The sequence below is a fragment of the Ostrinia furnacalis genome, unplaced genomic scaffold (genome assembly GCF_004193835.3).
Source record: "Ostrinia furnacalis isolate ACB-3 unplaced genomic scaffold, ASM419383v2 OfSCF0535, whole genome shotgun sequence".
In the NCBI taxonomy this organism is placed as follows: Eukaryota; Metazoa; Arthropoda; class Insecta; order Lepidoptera; family Crambidae; genus Ostrinia; species Ostrinia furnacalis.
Genome location: NW_021130774.1, coordinates 956,521 through 972,007, shown reverse-complemented (window position 1 = coordinate 972,007; position 15,487 = coordinate 956,521). Strand labels below are relative to the sequence as shown.

At 36.2% G+C, this 15,487-nt stretch overlaps 1 protein-coding gene across 1 annotated transcript in view; it reads left to right on the top strand.

Annotated features, from left to right (window-relative positions):
* The window catches only part of LOC114366102 (uncharacterized), a 52,496-nt gene extending 37,529 nt beyond the window's left edge, over positions 1-14,967 (top strand). The window contains exons 6-8 of the mRNA XM_028322887.1: positions 1,625-1,720; positions 5,059-5,143; positions 13,557-14,967. Coding sequence (XP_028178688.1) covers positions 1,625-1,720; positions 5,059-5,143; positions 13,557-13,641 — 266 coding nt within the window. The 3' untranslated portion in view covers positions 13,642-14,967. The remainder of the gene's footprint in view (positions 1-1,624; positions 1,721-5,058; positions 5,144-13,556) is intronic.
* Positions 14,968-15,487: the final 520 nt, after the last annotated feature.

Here is a 15,487-nt window from a genome sequence, read left to right as displayed (position 1 = left end):
TCTCATAATATCATACATTTGCCAGTCCATGGGAACCATTATTTATCCTGAGGTCATCCATTACTCTGCCATGGGCACGGGCAGTGATGATAACTCAACATCAAGGGACCTATATGCTTTTTGTCGCCTTTTCTATGAATAACATATTTTACTGGTGTTATAATCAACATTCATTGGTTTGCTTAATTTTTGTAGAGCACGTCCTATGACTCGTTTTGTGTAGTTTTAAGGACTCTACACACTAGCTTGTTGTCGGCGGCTTTATTTCAAAAGAATCATGTCGACGACTTATGTCGGTGTTTGGTGTTTAGACTGCATAAGGATTTCTTCTAAACGTGCGATAGGTTTCTATTTGTCAAAGATTTAATTCCTTTCACGACATGGAGTGTTTGTATAAAACAACAAACAAGCAACTCCTGAGCGTTCTCTACTCGGATGTTTGATACAACGGATAACTTGCTACAACTTTTATCAGTCCAATTAAAGTATGGAGAGATGTATATTGTACAAGTTTTATCTTCGTATTCGAAAGTTTAATAAGTTTTACGTGAGTTGTGTTAGAATATCTATAACATGTTATTTTTAGTTTCTTTTATGGACTTGCGATCGTTATTTTGACTAAATTACTCAAGTTGGCACGGGTTGTTGTTCCTAAGTTAAGGTACACGTGTTTCGTTTAGTTACTGGGTCGAATTATCTTAGTATTTTTTGGAATTTAGTGGGAGATTGATGTTCAATCGATAGTACATGTTAGTCAGGTCATCACGTGACTGAAGGAGAGTCAGCCAGCGTAGTCCAAATTGTCCCTTTTGCTTCTGGTGAATTAGAGACTATCTTCCTCCTATAGTGGAGACTGACGCCCGTATTCACAAACATTACTATGAGGTCTCACAGTGCGCGTGGACGCACAGGGGGACACACGAACCAATCACAGAGCTCTATTCAACGCTGTACGCTCGAATTGCTGCTTCACTTGACCACATTTGTGAATACGGGCATGAATGACCTAATGATGATGATGGTGATTGTGGTGATGATGATGACGATTGTGGTGATGAGGTGTTGATTGTGGTACCTACTGTGGGATATGATGCTCAACCACAATAAGGAAGCTAAGGTGATAGTGCTTCCTTTCGAGCGGGTGTTGTGCTCGGGGACCAAAGTCCAATTTCTACCATCTTGGTTTTCCTCTATACAGGGTGTTAGGTAAATGGGTATATAAGCCGACACTAGCCCATGTTAACATAGGCATATAAATGGTATGGTGAAGTCAGAAATTTGATATCATGATTTTAATTTTTTTAATTTTCATACAAAATAAATTTTACAAAATCCGATTTGTATGAAAATTAAAATAGTTAAAATGAAGATATAAATTTTCTGACTTCACTATACCATTTATATGACCATGTTAACATGGGCTAGTGTCGGCTCATATACCCATTTACCTAACACCCTGTATACTTGGCAGGGCAGAACACTCCGACACCGCGATGCAGGATTGTACGCGCGTTGGTGTATGCCATAGTGAGGTTGTAACAGCGCCATCTGTTGGTTACTAGTTACTAGTTTGTAGTGGCGTATCGTAGATGTCGCCACAGTACTAATGAGAATGTCTTTCCAGCCGAGGCGGCTGCGAAGGCCGGCGGGAACGATTCGGCTTCTGGGCACGACACAGACGCGAAGCTGCCGCCGCACGAGCAACCAGACATGATAGTCGGTGAGTGGACATTTTGTTTTAATAATTCCTTGTATCTACTATGTCATAAAAGTACAAGACTTACTTTTTGATTTGTAAGTACAAATGCAGGGCTACTACGAAACGCTGTTTACGTAGATTCGGGTCTATTTGTCACCGTCTCTCGTACTAGCATCATGCTTTGCGTGAGAGGGATGGCAACATTCGAAACTTCGGATAACGTTTTTCGGAGTAACCCCGATGGTTCTTATGCTGAGAGAGAAATGAAACTGTGGGAAGCCACCTGTGTAGGTACTTCCAATCTAATCGGGCTCTGAATGGGTACCAGATTTTTTTGTCATCTGGCACGAGCTACGAAACGCCAAATAGGTTAACTTCATTCAGGATATTATTGGGTATATGTTTCTTTAAAGTAATTCACAATAAAAATAATTGATGTCACTAATATTAAATGCTTTCCCCAAATCGTCATGTCTACTTTTTCTAGTCACACTTAGGGACCTTTTTAATAGACATTATAAGAGATTATTGGCCAGTATTCCCAGGAGTTCTCGTCCTAGTTCTAAAGCCTTTCTATAATAAATTCAGGATCCTCCATTAACTTAATTTTCTTACCTGTCCGAAACTTTACTGAAGTTACGGTAATTTTATCGCATGCCGCATCTCAGAAGATCTCAGAAGCCATTGAAACATCTAGCGGCTGAGCGTTTTGCGAATAATGGAGTTCTGGCATTATTCAGCAACATTCAAAGTTGCCCAGTCTCCCGCGACGACTGCGGCTTTCAGTCTGCGGCGGGCCTTACCATTGTTTTGGTAAGGGTTTTTAAACTTTCCCGTTCACGTTTAATAATAAATAATTTACCAACACAAAATGCGCCATCTAAGTACCAAAATAAGTATTGGTATCAACCATGTTAAGCTGTAGATAAGTAGGTACAGTGTGCTTACCATGAGTTTACGTTCGGTGTGCTCGCTAGCGAGTACGTCAAAAAAATCTATGAAGATTTTATTTCTTGAAAGTAGCCACTAAGGGCGCTGCACAATATGTCATAATGTCATTTTTTTACGCAGTCGCTAGCGAGCACACCTAACGTAAACTCATGGTAAGCACACAGTACTAAAAGTAGGTAGAAAAGACAACAAAGTTTCCCGTGTAGGAATTTTCATGGATAAAGAAATACTAAACTCGTGACAGGGTTGTTAAGGCAAAAAGAGCTTCGTTACCTAGGGGAATTAATCTTTCGAGCACCAACTAATCGAGAAAGAGGTAACTACTTATCAGAAATCAATTTATTGTCTTATGAACGATTGATACTTTGAAAGGTAAAGTTTAGTAGTAGGTGCTTCATTTTATTTTATTTTATTTTGTTCGGTAAACATACAGTGAAACATTAACAGACTAATAACCAAATTCATATCTGAAAGAAGTACTCTTATTGATGTTGTTTTAAGCACTATCTTTTCCTATTAGTTAGCTCGAAATATTCAACATGAGTCACATATTGACAATTTAAAAGTATTTTTGTAACAGCTTTGGTCACGCACAACCAAATTGTCTAGACACGAGAAAGCATGGTAACCACGCCGTATATTCGTTACTAAAATAGAGACAATCGCCCTTGGAATTAAGTTATGGAATATATCTGGTCTGGTAGATATTTCACTGTTGGCATGGCAAGGTCGGGGGAAGTATGAAAGGTTACGAGTATGTCAGTGATATTTTGGATCGTAAAAAACTTTCGTGATAAGATAGGTTGTGAATAACTCAAGGTAAAATCGATCAAGCAGTTGAGTTTTCACGAGCACAGGTTTTTTGCATGTTATCGAAAATCCAAGTAGACTAAAACAAAGTTACAGTTAGGTTTTAAGTTAATTACAATATTTACAATGATAGAAAACACGTATGACATTTTTCTATTTCCTACCGATAGTTTAAATATGCCTGTATTTCAGTTTATTACATTTATTTTATAGATTACTAGCTTTCCGCCCGCGGCTTCGCCCGCGTGGAATTTTGTCTGTCACAGAAAAACTTTATCGCGCGCGTCCCTGTTTCAAAAACCGGGATAAAAACTATCCTATGTTCTTTCCCGGGACTCAAACTAACTCTATGCCAAATTTCATCAAAATCGGTTGCGAGGTTTAAGCGGGAAAGCGTAACAGACAGACAGACAGAGTTACTTTCGCATTTATAATATTATAGTTGGGATGATGATGATAATAAAGGTTTATGTATTTTATACAGATAGGTAAGCCAATTTATTGAAAATTTTGTTTTATTTGCGGAAAAATCGTGCATTAGGTAGGCCTGTAAAAAACTCCACTCGTATTCCCTGTTTCTGTTTTTTCCAACCTATATTTAACACCCTTTATTTAAATTCTATAATTAGGCAAATAAAAAAGATAAAAACGTGAATATACATATTAATATTGACAAAATGGTGGTTTCCAAACACGTACTAAGGGGTCTCTGTGGGCGGAATTTCATTAATAATTTCAGGTTTGGTTTGCATAATATAAATAGCACAATGTGATAAACTTGGGATGGTACGATAGTTCTAATTATAGCATGGGTTGGGTGGATAGGTTTTGATTAAATTGTGTTTACTGAGCAATAAGTGATTTGGTTAAAAGTTGTTACCAGTACGGCTAGCACGAAAAACTTTCGAGTTCGAATCGTTTGCGTATTCGAATCGTCATCAAAAGATTTAGTACAAAAACTACAACAGCGCCCTTGTGAACGTGTCGTAAAGTGAACCTATAATGAGAAATGGTTGCACGAAACTTATTTTGAGAATCAAAATTATCACGTTATCGTTTAATTCGAAGATTTAATATCGAATTTTGTCGAGTACGCAAACGATTCGAAAACGAAAGTTGTTCATGCTAGAGGTACAGACCTTTCAAAGTTAACGTTTTTCTTCTTTAATATGTATTTAAACTCCGATTACTTTTCCCATTTTAAGTAATCGTTGACTGTAATTAATATACCTACTCTTTTCTTCCCGAGTGCTGCACAGATTGTTTCCTACGTTAAATTTTAAAGTTCTATGTAGAGAGTTAATACGCCTGTACTCAAAAACATTACTATGAGGTCTAACAGTGCGCGTGGACACACATGGTGATACACGAACCAATCGCAGAGCTCTATTCAATACTGTGCGTTCGCTTTGCTGCTTCACTTAAGCAAGCATCGTTTGTGAATACAGGCGTTAGACATAAATAGGTTTAATATGTACTTGCGTTAGGGGTGGGTTTGCCACAATTATAGTCCAGTGGTCATCGACTATCGAACCATAAGACCATTATCTTCTTAAATCTGTGAATATTTTAACGATGTTTTTTCTGTTTGTCCACAGATATTGTGATTCCGTCGCTACTAATAGCGGCGCTGTTCATTGGGAACGCGTTCATCGTTCTCATCATATACAAATATAGAAAACGGTAAGTTGCACATAATATTTAGAGCACCTGCAAAATAGCACCTGCAAGAATAGCACCTGGTCCAGTCCACGAGGAGCACCTATCGATATTTTGCTACTCTGTTCGTGGACAAAAAATGAAAAAATAATTTAAATCCACGAATAGCGATATCGATTGCTCTTCGTGGACTAGGGCAAGTGACATAGGTACGTGCGGGTGCTATTTGTTCGTCCTCCGAGACGTAGTCTACTTAGAGCACCCCTAACAAACAGCAGTAATACCTTTTTTAATAATCCAACCATCCATACAAACAAACATCACTAAATATTGTTGTCTTTTTTCATCACAGCAAAATTACTGTGACTTCACTATCTTTACTACAAAAAGGGATCGATTTGATCCATAATAATTATCATAATCCTGGAAATTCTAGAATGGAAGTCCCTAGGGAGAGCTGGAGCGAGCTAATAGGATTACTTTCGATGTAATACGATGCATTTAAGAGTCAGGAACCATGGCTTAAGAGATAAAATGTCCTTTACACGGGACGATATTTGCAGAACAATTATTGCCATATTTTTATGAGCTGGACTTTATTTTATAGTTTTGTAGACTGTGAGAAACGAAACGTTGTTAGGAAATTACTGTTTGAATATTGGCGTTTTGTTTTGGTAACGCATTTCTATTTGTAGGTTTTATGTTGGAATCATTTGGTACTGATGATTTTATGTTCTGGTTCATCAAGGTTGATTCTAAAGCCTCTTTTGTATTTACCATCGGCAACAGTGTTAACTATCCATTGCCTATCATGTCGTCTCGTTCTATCGCAAAGAATCGCTATTTGATGAGAGCGAGAGCAAAAACGGAAATGGATAGTTAACAGTGTGGCCGTGTGTACAGTGGTGGTCTTATTGAAGCCCGCATTTTGATCATATAGAGTTATAGAGAGTGATAGAGAGTGATAAAGAGTGAAAAACCAAATTAATTTGGTTCTGATTGTTTTATGTATCTCAAATTCATAAACCATTGTTTGTATAATAAACAAGGTACTCTATTACATCGCTTAAATCACAAATTAACCATATTTCGTCCCGCAATTGTTTTCTACCATGGCAGATCTCGTCCAGTGTAAAGTCCGCAAGAAGCCAACTTATCACAAGTCGAATGCGGGTAGTATTTGGCGGGGGGCCAGAGTAATTAATGCCCAGATTAAACCACGTGAGGTCCCTTATGATTATAACAGACTTCCAAATCGTTGCAGACTCGCAATGATTTTGTACCTTGGCAAATCTCATCCAGTGTAAAGTCCGCAAGAAGCATTGACTTACCAGAAGTCGAATGCGGGCGGTGTTTAGCGGGGGGCCAGGCTATCGCCAGTTTAAGCCATGCGGGGTCCCTTGATTAAAGCACACTTCCAAATCGTTACAACTCGCAATCGTTACGTACCTTGGCAAATTTCGTCCAGTGTAAAGTCCGCAAGAAGCCAACTTATCACAAGTCGAATGCGGGTAGTGTTTGGCGGGAGGCCAGGCTAATGGCCAGTTTAAGCCATGCGGGTCCTCGGAGCGACCCCAATGATTATAGCAGACTTCGAAATCGCTGTTACAAATTGGTGATACATGGCCTTTAAGGGAAATTTTGCGCCAAATGTTATACAGGTTGGAAACGTTAAGTGATCTCACTCGATTATTTCTAAACTATACAAGATATCGAAAAACTGGTTACTGATCCTAAAAGTGCTTCAGGAGCTCTTTCAAACGGTATCAATAATAGATTACTGTATAAACTTGAACTATCCGAAATTTCAATGTTTTCAGTTTGCACCCTGTATAGTTAGTGAGGATGTCTTTCTTGTTACTGTGGTCTGGCTAGTCTAGTGGCTGATGTCTTCTTTCCATACTATCTATAGCCTTACATGAGTGAATAGCTTCAGGACAATAGGCCCCATTTTATTCTGCGTTAAAAAACCTACCATAAGTAGGTATGTACATTTAAAATGCGACAGATTTGGTCTGCCTAGTGTAGAGCTAAACTACCAATCGAACCTGCTCATAAAGATTGTTATTATTTAATTTCAAAAATGTAAAGCGTAAATATTAAAATATCTCAGTTTATATAACAATGCATTTCGTGTAAATGCTTTCAACGTAAATAAATCAAGCTCACCTCTAGTTTATCCAAACATAAAAACCCATGCGTCTCTATGATAAATGAAACTCTATCTACCGTAAAATGTTTTAAAAACCGGGTGTATTTTCAAAGTTGCCTAAAATACACGCTTCACTGTTCTGGACAGAAATCTGGTAACTAAATTCTGTAACGAAATCCGTAACTTTCTGTGTGGAGAACAATGTTGTCGGACATTTTTACTCTTGTTTCTTTTTGCCCTATCAATGTTGGAACTGCGAACATTTTGTATAGGTTAGAGTTGTTAGTTTGGGAGTTAGTGTGTTTTATAACTCGGGGCGTGGATTAAGAAGAAGTATGTTGTTGTATTACATACTGATTATTTTGGCCCTAAAGACATTTATTCTTGTAGTTCGTGTATTTATGGTATTTCTATGAAAAATACTAGCGCAGTAAAAATGACAATATGACAAATGATAAAATATAAAATTTACTATGAATGTTAGTTTTATTGGTACATCATAAGCAACTGAATCAATAATACGTATTACATGTCACAATACAGCTTTATATTATTAAAATTGCTATTGATTCTTTTCGAGTCAACAAATAGTTGTATTATGCGGAAAATAATGTCAACGCTCTTCGGCTTCGGCAACGCCTTCCCAACTCAACCTGTAAATAGTGCTATGTTTTAGGTGTCTATACAGGTTTGTATTCTTCTTCATACAGGTTTATCTCCTGTTGACAATTCAGTTCAGTTTAACTCATTCAGCTGTTGGTGTTAAAATAAATGCATACTTATCCTGGCTAGCGAGCGACAATCTACGTTTCACCGAGTATAAAATTATTAACTTTTACTACGTTCAAAACCCACATGCATAATGCCGTCCAAAAACCCACAAGAGAACATTTTTGAATGGAAATTCTAATAACACTTTTTAGAGCGCACATCGTTTAATATGCATGGAATCGTCTTGAGCCATTCATATGAAAGAGCCGCGGGATAGTTCCCTCGCGCATAGAACAGTTCGTTCAAAGTTAAGGTGACTATAGACTAGAGCAGCGTTTCTAAACTTTTTTGGTCCACGGACCCTTAGGAAATTAAGCACAATTTTAAGGACCCCCTTAATAAAAATGGTGGCATTTATTTAGGATTGTTAAATGGTCCTATAAACCCCCATACATATTATTATGCTCGACGACCCTCAGGTGTCCGCGGACCACTGGTAAAGAAACACTGGATTAGAGAATTTCTATGTGATGTAACGTTCTTACGAATGGTACAATACAGGTAAAAATTCAGTTGCTAAAGCATTTTTATGTAATGTAACGTTACTGCGAATGCTCAAGAGCTCTATTCGGTGTAATTCTCACAGCAACTGTGCATTTACCCATAACACTTTGTTGTACCTTGTGTTCACTCTTTCTTGACATGTGTATCGCCCGCGTTCGCGCAAAGGCTAGACAAAATGTTACACCAATACGTCGTTGATTTGTACAATCAGGTTGTAACAAAACGGCGAACGTGCTCGACGTTTGGTTCGTGAAAAGATGATTCACTAGAACATTCACAGAGCGGCTCGTTCTGCTATAAGTAAGCTCTAGTCTACACTCACCTTTATAGAGTTCGTTAAACTATGCGCAAGATTGTTTGCACAAGCCAGGGGTCCTCAACGTGTGAGTGCGACTTATGCAAGCCTTTAATCAGTGAAGTTTTGAGAAGCTTCAAGGATTGTTAATCTGTGAAATTGGTTTCGTTCTGTCTTTTTTTAAGAACTAATTGGTTGCGTTCTAAGAATTGGTAAAACTAATTGGTCACATTGAAATTGTTCCATTGTAGACTGGACAGTAGATGGAAGTCCGAGAAATAAGATTCTGTGCTTTGGAAGCCGTAGGGGTCTGAAGCTGTTAATAGCCTATATGAAATCAGAAGAGTGTTCAAAAGCTGTTGTTTAAAGAATCTATTAATAATTTAATCATTCATTTCATCAATCAATCATGAAATACATTATTATTTAAGAATCATTTAATTGTAATTTTAAGTGCTATACTTGAAGGCCCTATACATAAACACAACTTGTAAATTCAAAAGGTTGCCCACAACTGACAGGTCGTGCCTTAAGTGATTGCTAGTTCTGCTATTACCATTGTCACTGCAATTTGAACTCTACCCCGTTGCAATAAGAGTTACTGTTTCTGTGAGGCATTGAAAGGTGCGGTAGACCACAGGAAGTCAGTCCATTAGCGTAGATTTGTCAACTATAGGGTCCGAAGGCTTGAGTGATGTAACGAGTAAAATGTATGTTATCGATATCGATAATACCGTAAATCCTGGGTTCATTTCCCGGTGGGACACATAAGCAGTGTGTGTTTATTTCCAAATTAGTATTTGGTAAAATAAAATCAACATTCTGGTTTGAAATTACAACCAAAACGGTCAATAAGAAGATACATAAAAATCATAGTTCAAAATAAAAACGTACCATAACATCGTTTATAGAATGCTTTGTTACTATCTATCAAATGATAATTTTACTGTGATGAAAAAAGACAAAACAATTTAGCTTTGACACTAGAAACAGACACTTTATCGCTGAATTTGAACAAATTCTTTTTGTACATACAAATGTATGTCAGCAAAATGATGCTTTTCAACATCATGATTGAAAAATTGTGAAAATAATATTTTATTACGTTGTCGATATAGCACGATCATAGTTTATCGACTATCGAGTATCCAATATCTAATACAAGACTATCGATCAACATACTCGTAGAGAACAGCCTAGACTAGAGAACTAGTGAGCAACAATAATCGATATTATTCTATTATTAGCTGCTTATACGATTTGTTTTTTCGAAGAATTAGGTACATTTATTTATTTTATTTTCACTTCAGACAATACAGCATGATTTACTTTTATTTGAATTGATTAATTTATTATAGAGAAAATATGGAGAATTTGCTTTGATAAAGATAGCCGTCATACTAACTGGACCCAGAGAAGCGAAGACAAGGTTTTTGACAATGACGTATGTACAGTAAACAATGACATATACAGGGTGTTAGGTAAATGGGTATATGAGCCGACACTAGCCCATGTTAACATATGCATATAAATGGTATGGTGAAGTCAGAAAATTGATATCATAATTTTAATTATTTTAATTTTCATACAAATCTGATTTTGTAAATTTTATTTTGTATGAACATTTAAAATAAATAAAATGAAGATATCAATTTTCTGACTTCACCATACCATTTATATGACCATGTTAACATTCGCTAGTGTCGGCTCATATACCCATTTACCTAACACCCTGTATAATAAATACAGTAATTTGATTACATTTGTAGTTAGAGGTAGTTAACTAGCATTGCAATAATTTTGGCAATATTTGGGAACGCTGTTGTAGCGTTCTCTCTTTTGCTTCTAAGGAGAAGGAGCAGGGCTTCAATGAAGGCTATAGGTATAACTCTTAACTGTGTGCCTTATGGGAGCGGCACAGAAAGTGACGTGACATGACAGTGATTTAAATCGTGGGTCGAATCACGAAAGACTTAACTGATTTTTATCAATTTTACAGGAGCGACATTTAAAGATTTGGAAGTACGGAAAATGTGCATTTCGGCCCTTTCTAACTGTCAATACTTTGCTTTCTGACAAAGAATTCAGCTACGATCTTTTATGAGGTTATAAAATTGTTTTTAAATAACATGGTGTGTAACTCAATATCGCCATTTTGTTAGTTACGCCTTTTCGTAATTCGACCCACGAAATCTGGAGATCTGAAGTTTTGTCAGAAAAACACCCTACCTTACAAACTTGAGGCACTGCACTGACTCCGGTTAAGCATTAGCATTCCCTATAAATGACCTGATGAGGAAATTTTAATGTTTTTAAACTATAAAGCATTGGATTTCATCATCTAAGCCATGAAATGCCTATCTTAGAAGCACTGCCTCTTAGCAATCAAGGCAAAGATAATGTACAAAGGCCCACTCACAATGGGGCATCCAGCTGTCTAAGATAACGTTCTCCAGGCTCTGTAGTCCGTACACAAACTATTGTCCAATCCAGTTGATTGAGGAAGTCACGTTGCTTGTATCATCTTAGTAAGAGTAAGGAGCTTACTCGAAATAATACTTTTCCGTTACGATACGATTAATTAGGCGACAATCTTTTGTTTTCGAAGAAAAGGAAAAAGTAACAATCGAATTCTTTTTTGTTTCGGATTTCATGCGTCTTTGTAATCTAGTGATTGTCGGATGATCCACATAGCTAAAAAATAAATAAGTACCTAGTCGAAAGAAGAACGGTCACGCCCCAAAAAAAAAACTCAAACCCATGTTTCTGTCGAGTCTGGGTCACAGAATGATCGTTCTTCTTTTATTATAGGAACTGGAATATAATTCCAAGACCTAAGTAGGTACATCAACAATAATATGGTTTATAAATACTTTGCTCCTTTCTATCGTGTTAAAAATATTGCTGTTTTGAAAACAGACAAAATAGAGTTTTAGTCAATACTATTTTATTAAACTGTTTCAGTTTTAATTAAATTTTCCTTATCAAGCTCCTGCCTCAATTGGAATTAATTAATATATTAATAATTCGGAATTTGTTTCCAGTTTTGTTATAATGAACTTACTAGACCCTCGATAGTCCATCTTTGATAACATCTGCCCTTTGCTAAACTCGACTTTCATTTAACAAATTAGATCCGAATTAATTTCCATTTCATTTGTGTAAATACGAATTATGAGCGTTTGATGAAATTTTCATACACATTTCGAGACGCGACATTGTTTAGTAGTGATGGGCGATGTTTCGATAGAATTTAAATTAGTGGCGATAAAAATACAAAAATATAATTTTTGATATTTTTTTCAACTTTAGGATTTTCGAAAGAATGTTGGAAATGGAGATTTTTTCCTTGAAATTAATAAAGGGATTTGGTTAGCACAGTAAACATCATGCTATTTACGTCAATATGACAACAATGTGAAGTTTAGCATTTTTTGACGATTAAGTAGTGGTCATGATATTATCATCATTACTTATTCCAGTTTAGTATGTTTAAAGTATTTAAGTGTATATCCGGCGTCTAGTACCCATAGTACAAGCTTTGCTTAGTTTAAGACTAGAGGCGCAGTGTAAAATGTCCAAGGATAACTATTTATTTATTTAGTTAATTGTTTATCAAGGGTTGTAAATAAGCAAAATCTTCTTTCCACATGTTCTCTATTCATAGATGTCATAAATCGATGGTGTCCATCATCGACAGTGGGGCATCACTATTTAAGAAAGATGTTGAAAATGAGGCTTAAGCTAAGACAGTTTCAAATTCACAAGATTACCCTTTAAAATTTCAGTCAGTCATTTTCGTTCATGAATTAATTCTTAGAGTAATTAGTTATTGTAAAATTTTTGGCGCTTTTCAGAAATTGTGTAACTTGATAGACGTGATCTTACTAATATTATAAATGCGAAAGTTTGTATGGATGTATGTTTGTTACTCTTTCACGCAAAAACAGCTGGACGGATCTTGAGGAAACTTCACAGTATTATTGTTTAACATCAGAATAACATATAGCTTAAAAATTATAACGATCTGTGACAAACTGAATTTCATACGGACAAAGCCACGGGCAAAAGCTAGTACATAATAACTTAAGTTTTACGTAGGTACTAACCTTTTAAGATAATTAAAATGTTTATTAGTACTCTAGGGATGGAAATATATTCGTACCTAATTTGTGAGCCTCTGTTTTTGTCACTACCACCTACTGTGAAAATTTCTGGCGCTTTAGTGGACAAAATTAATATTATTATGTAAAGCAATTTATAAACGTCCTCGCAGACTACCAGATTTAGAGACTTGCCGGCGGATAGTTTAGTCAGGCAGTTAATTAGTATGAACATGTATGAAAATACCCATACACCGATTTGGTTTCGGTCAATCCCTTACAAATTACCTCAAACCCAACCAAACTTTTGGCTGATTCTTCATAAAAATTAGAAGCAGGTTAAATTGTCGGCTGATAAAAATATGAAGTCATTTTGGTTATATTATTATGTAGATTTTATTGTCCTAGTTAATTGGAGAGTCATTCCATTATACCTAATCCGTATTAACCGTAGTGTATTCCAATACACCGTAAATTGATTTCTTTCTATGTAATCTTTTATCATCATGTAAATCTAAAATCTAATACGAGAAAATCTCGCTGATCCAACCACCGATTTAAACCTAACGTGTTCACAGTCAAATTTACGCTAACACCAATTTTCTTTTCCAGGAAAAACGAAGATATCGACGATGAGTTCAACACCATTCCACTGAGCGTGAACGGGAATGTGCACAGTGCCGGCAACGCGGTTTAGTCGTATACACTGGGGGATTACACTGTAAAGATACGGTTCGTGGTCTAAAACTCTAAACCAACGTTTTAGTACGCTGTGAGCCACAGTAAAAAGGTTATAGTAAGACATCTCACTTAAAGACACGCGCGTGCTTATGAGTGTAAAGGTACAGTTACACATGCTCATGAAATATCGAAGTGAGCATGCTTATTATTAGCAGTGTTTCGACACAGTATGTACTGTGCACACTGCTACACTGCCACACTTAGTAGTAGCAATTTCTCGATAGTGGCATGCATTCGTGCTAGTAATGAGTGCAAACATTATACGATTGTGGTACGCTCAATTTAACGGTAGAGTCGTACTAGAGGTTTGACACTGAAACTAAGTTTGATCAGACAACACAACTTACCTGAAACCATATTTGTAAAGCATCAGAATTCAAAAACGATTCATAAAATGGGTTTCTTGAGACGTGTCTTACTTTGATGACTTTTTACTGTGGCTTTTGGTAGTTGTTTATGTGCACTACACGAATCGTGAAGACTAAAATGTGACAAAATGTAGTTCTAGGTTTGGTTTCAACGATATTTGAATTTAATTTGGAGTAAAGCGTACTTGATTCCAATAACTGCTGTTAAAACCAAGTAAAAACGCCTAAAGATCTCTAGTTGGAAAGCCTAATTAGAAAAGTTTAATTTAAAATAGTGGCCATGTTATAAAAGTAGTATAGTAACATTAGTTATAACTCTTTAAAGTGTAATCTCCCTTTTCAATTTGACAAGCAGGCTCTACACAGAGTGACGTCACACCAAAAAATACTCCGACAACACGTCGCCAGTCTGTGTACGGCCTTAGTATTAAGATATTTATTTGTTAATTAGATACCTCGACTAGTGATCATCCGTCATAGTCCAGTGACCTTTCTTTAGATTCTTTTAGCGATTAAGTATGGACTGATAATGATATGAGTACTCGATTTTAAAGTAGAAGTTCATTTCTTCGCACAGTCGTCACTGCCTTGTTTGTCACTATCGTCGTCAATTAGTACTAAGGGTATGCGCACACGGGCGATTTCTTCGGGGAATCTGTCACTCGTTTGGGAATTTATTTCGAATAATCAATCCATCAATCGGTCGAAATGTAGGAATTTATTCAAGCGACGAAATCGTACGTGCGCGGGCATCCTAATTGTTATGGCTTGATAGGTCTCAGCTATAGGTTATTTGGAACTATGCTATAGGTAGGTATCGATGTGATTAGTTTCGTCTTGAAATTGTTAATGTTTTTGTATGTATTCGGCGGAGTCTGTATAAATTCTGTAATAAATAAAGCACTTTATCTTTACATGCTTTTTTAATTGTTTTAGTATTATGACGTCATCTCTGAAGAAAATTAAAAGAAATAAGGTTAAACTAGTCAATGATTGAAAGATTATTATTATATTTACACCAGTAATTTATTTATTCATTTATTTCAGATATAAATAAGTATATTGTTACTATACAGGGTGTCCCAAAATTAGCACGTCACACTGACACTGGAGGTAGCTGAGTCTAAGACGCATCGAACAAGCTTAATATGTCCACAGAAAAGTTTCATAAGTTTTAAGATATTATGACCAATTCTATTTATTCATTTCCATAGAAAAGTTTGATGAGTTTTGAAATATGACTCTTATTAGTTATTTTTAAAAATTGACTTAATATACTTGTTAGATGCGTCTTAAGCTCATTTACCTCTGGTGTCAGTGTGACGTGCTAATTTTGAGACATGTATGATAAAATAGCATACAAATAAATATAGTACTTTATGGCAAGCATTTTATTTCAAAATAAATATTAAGCGAGGCTCTCAATTCTAAGTC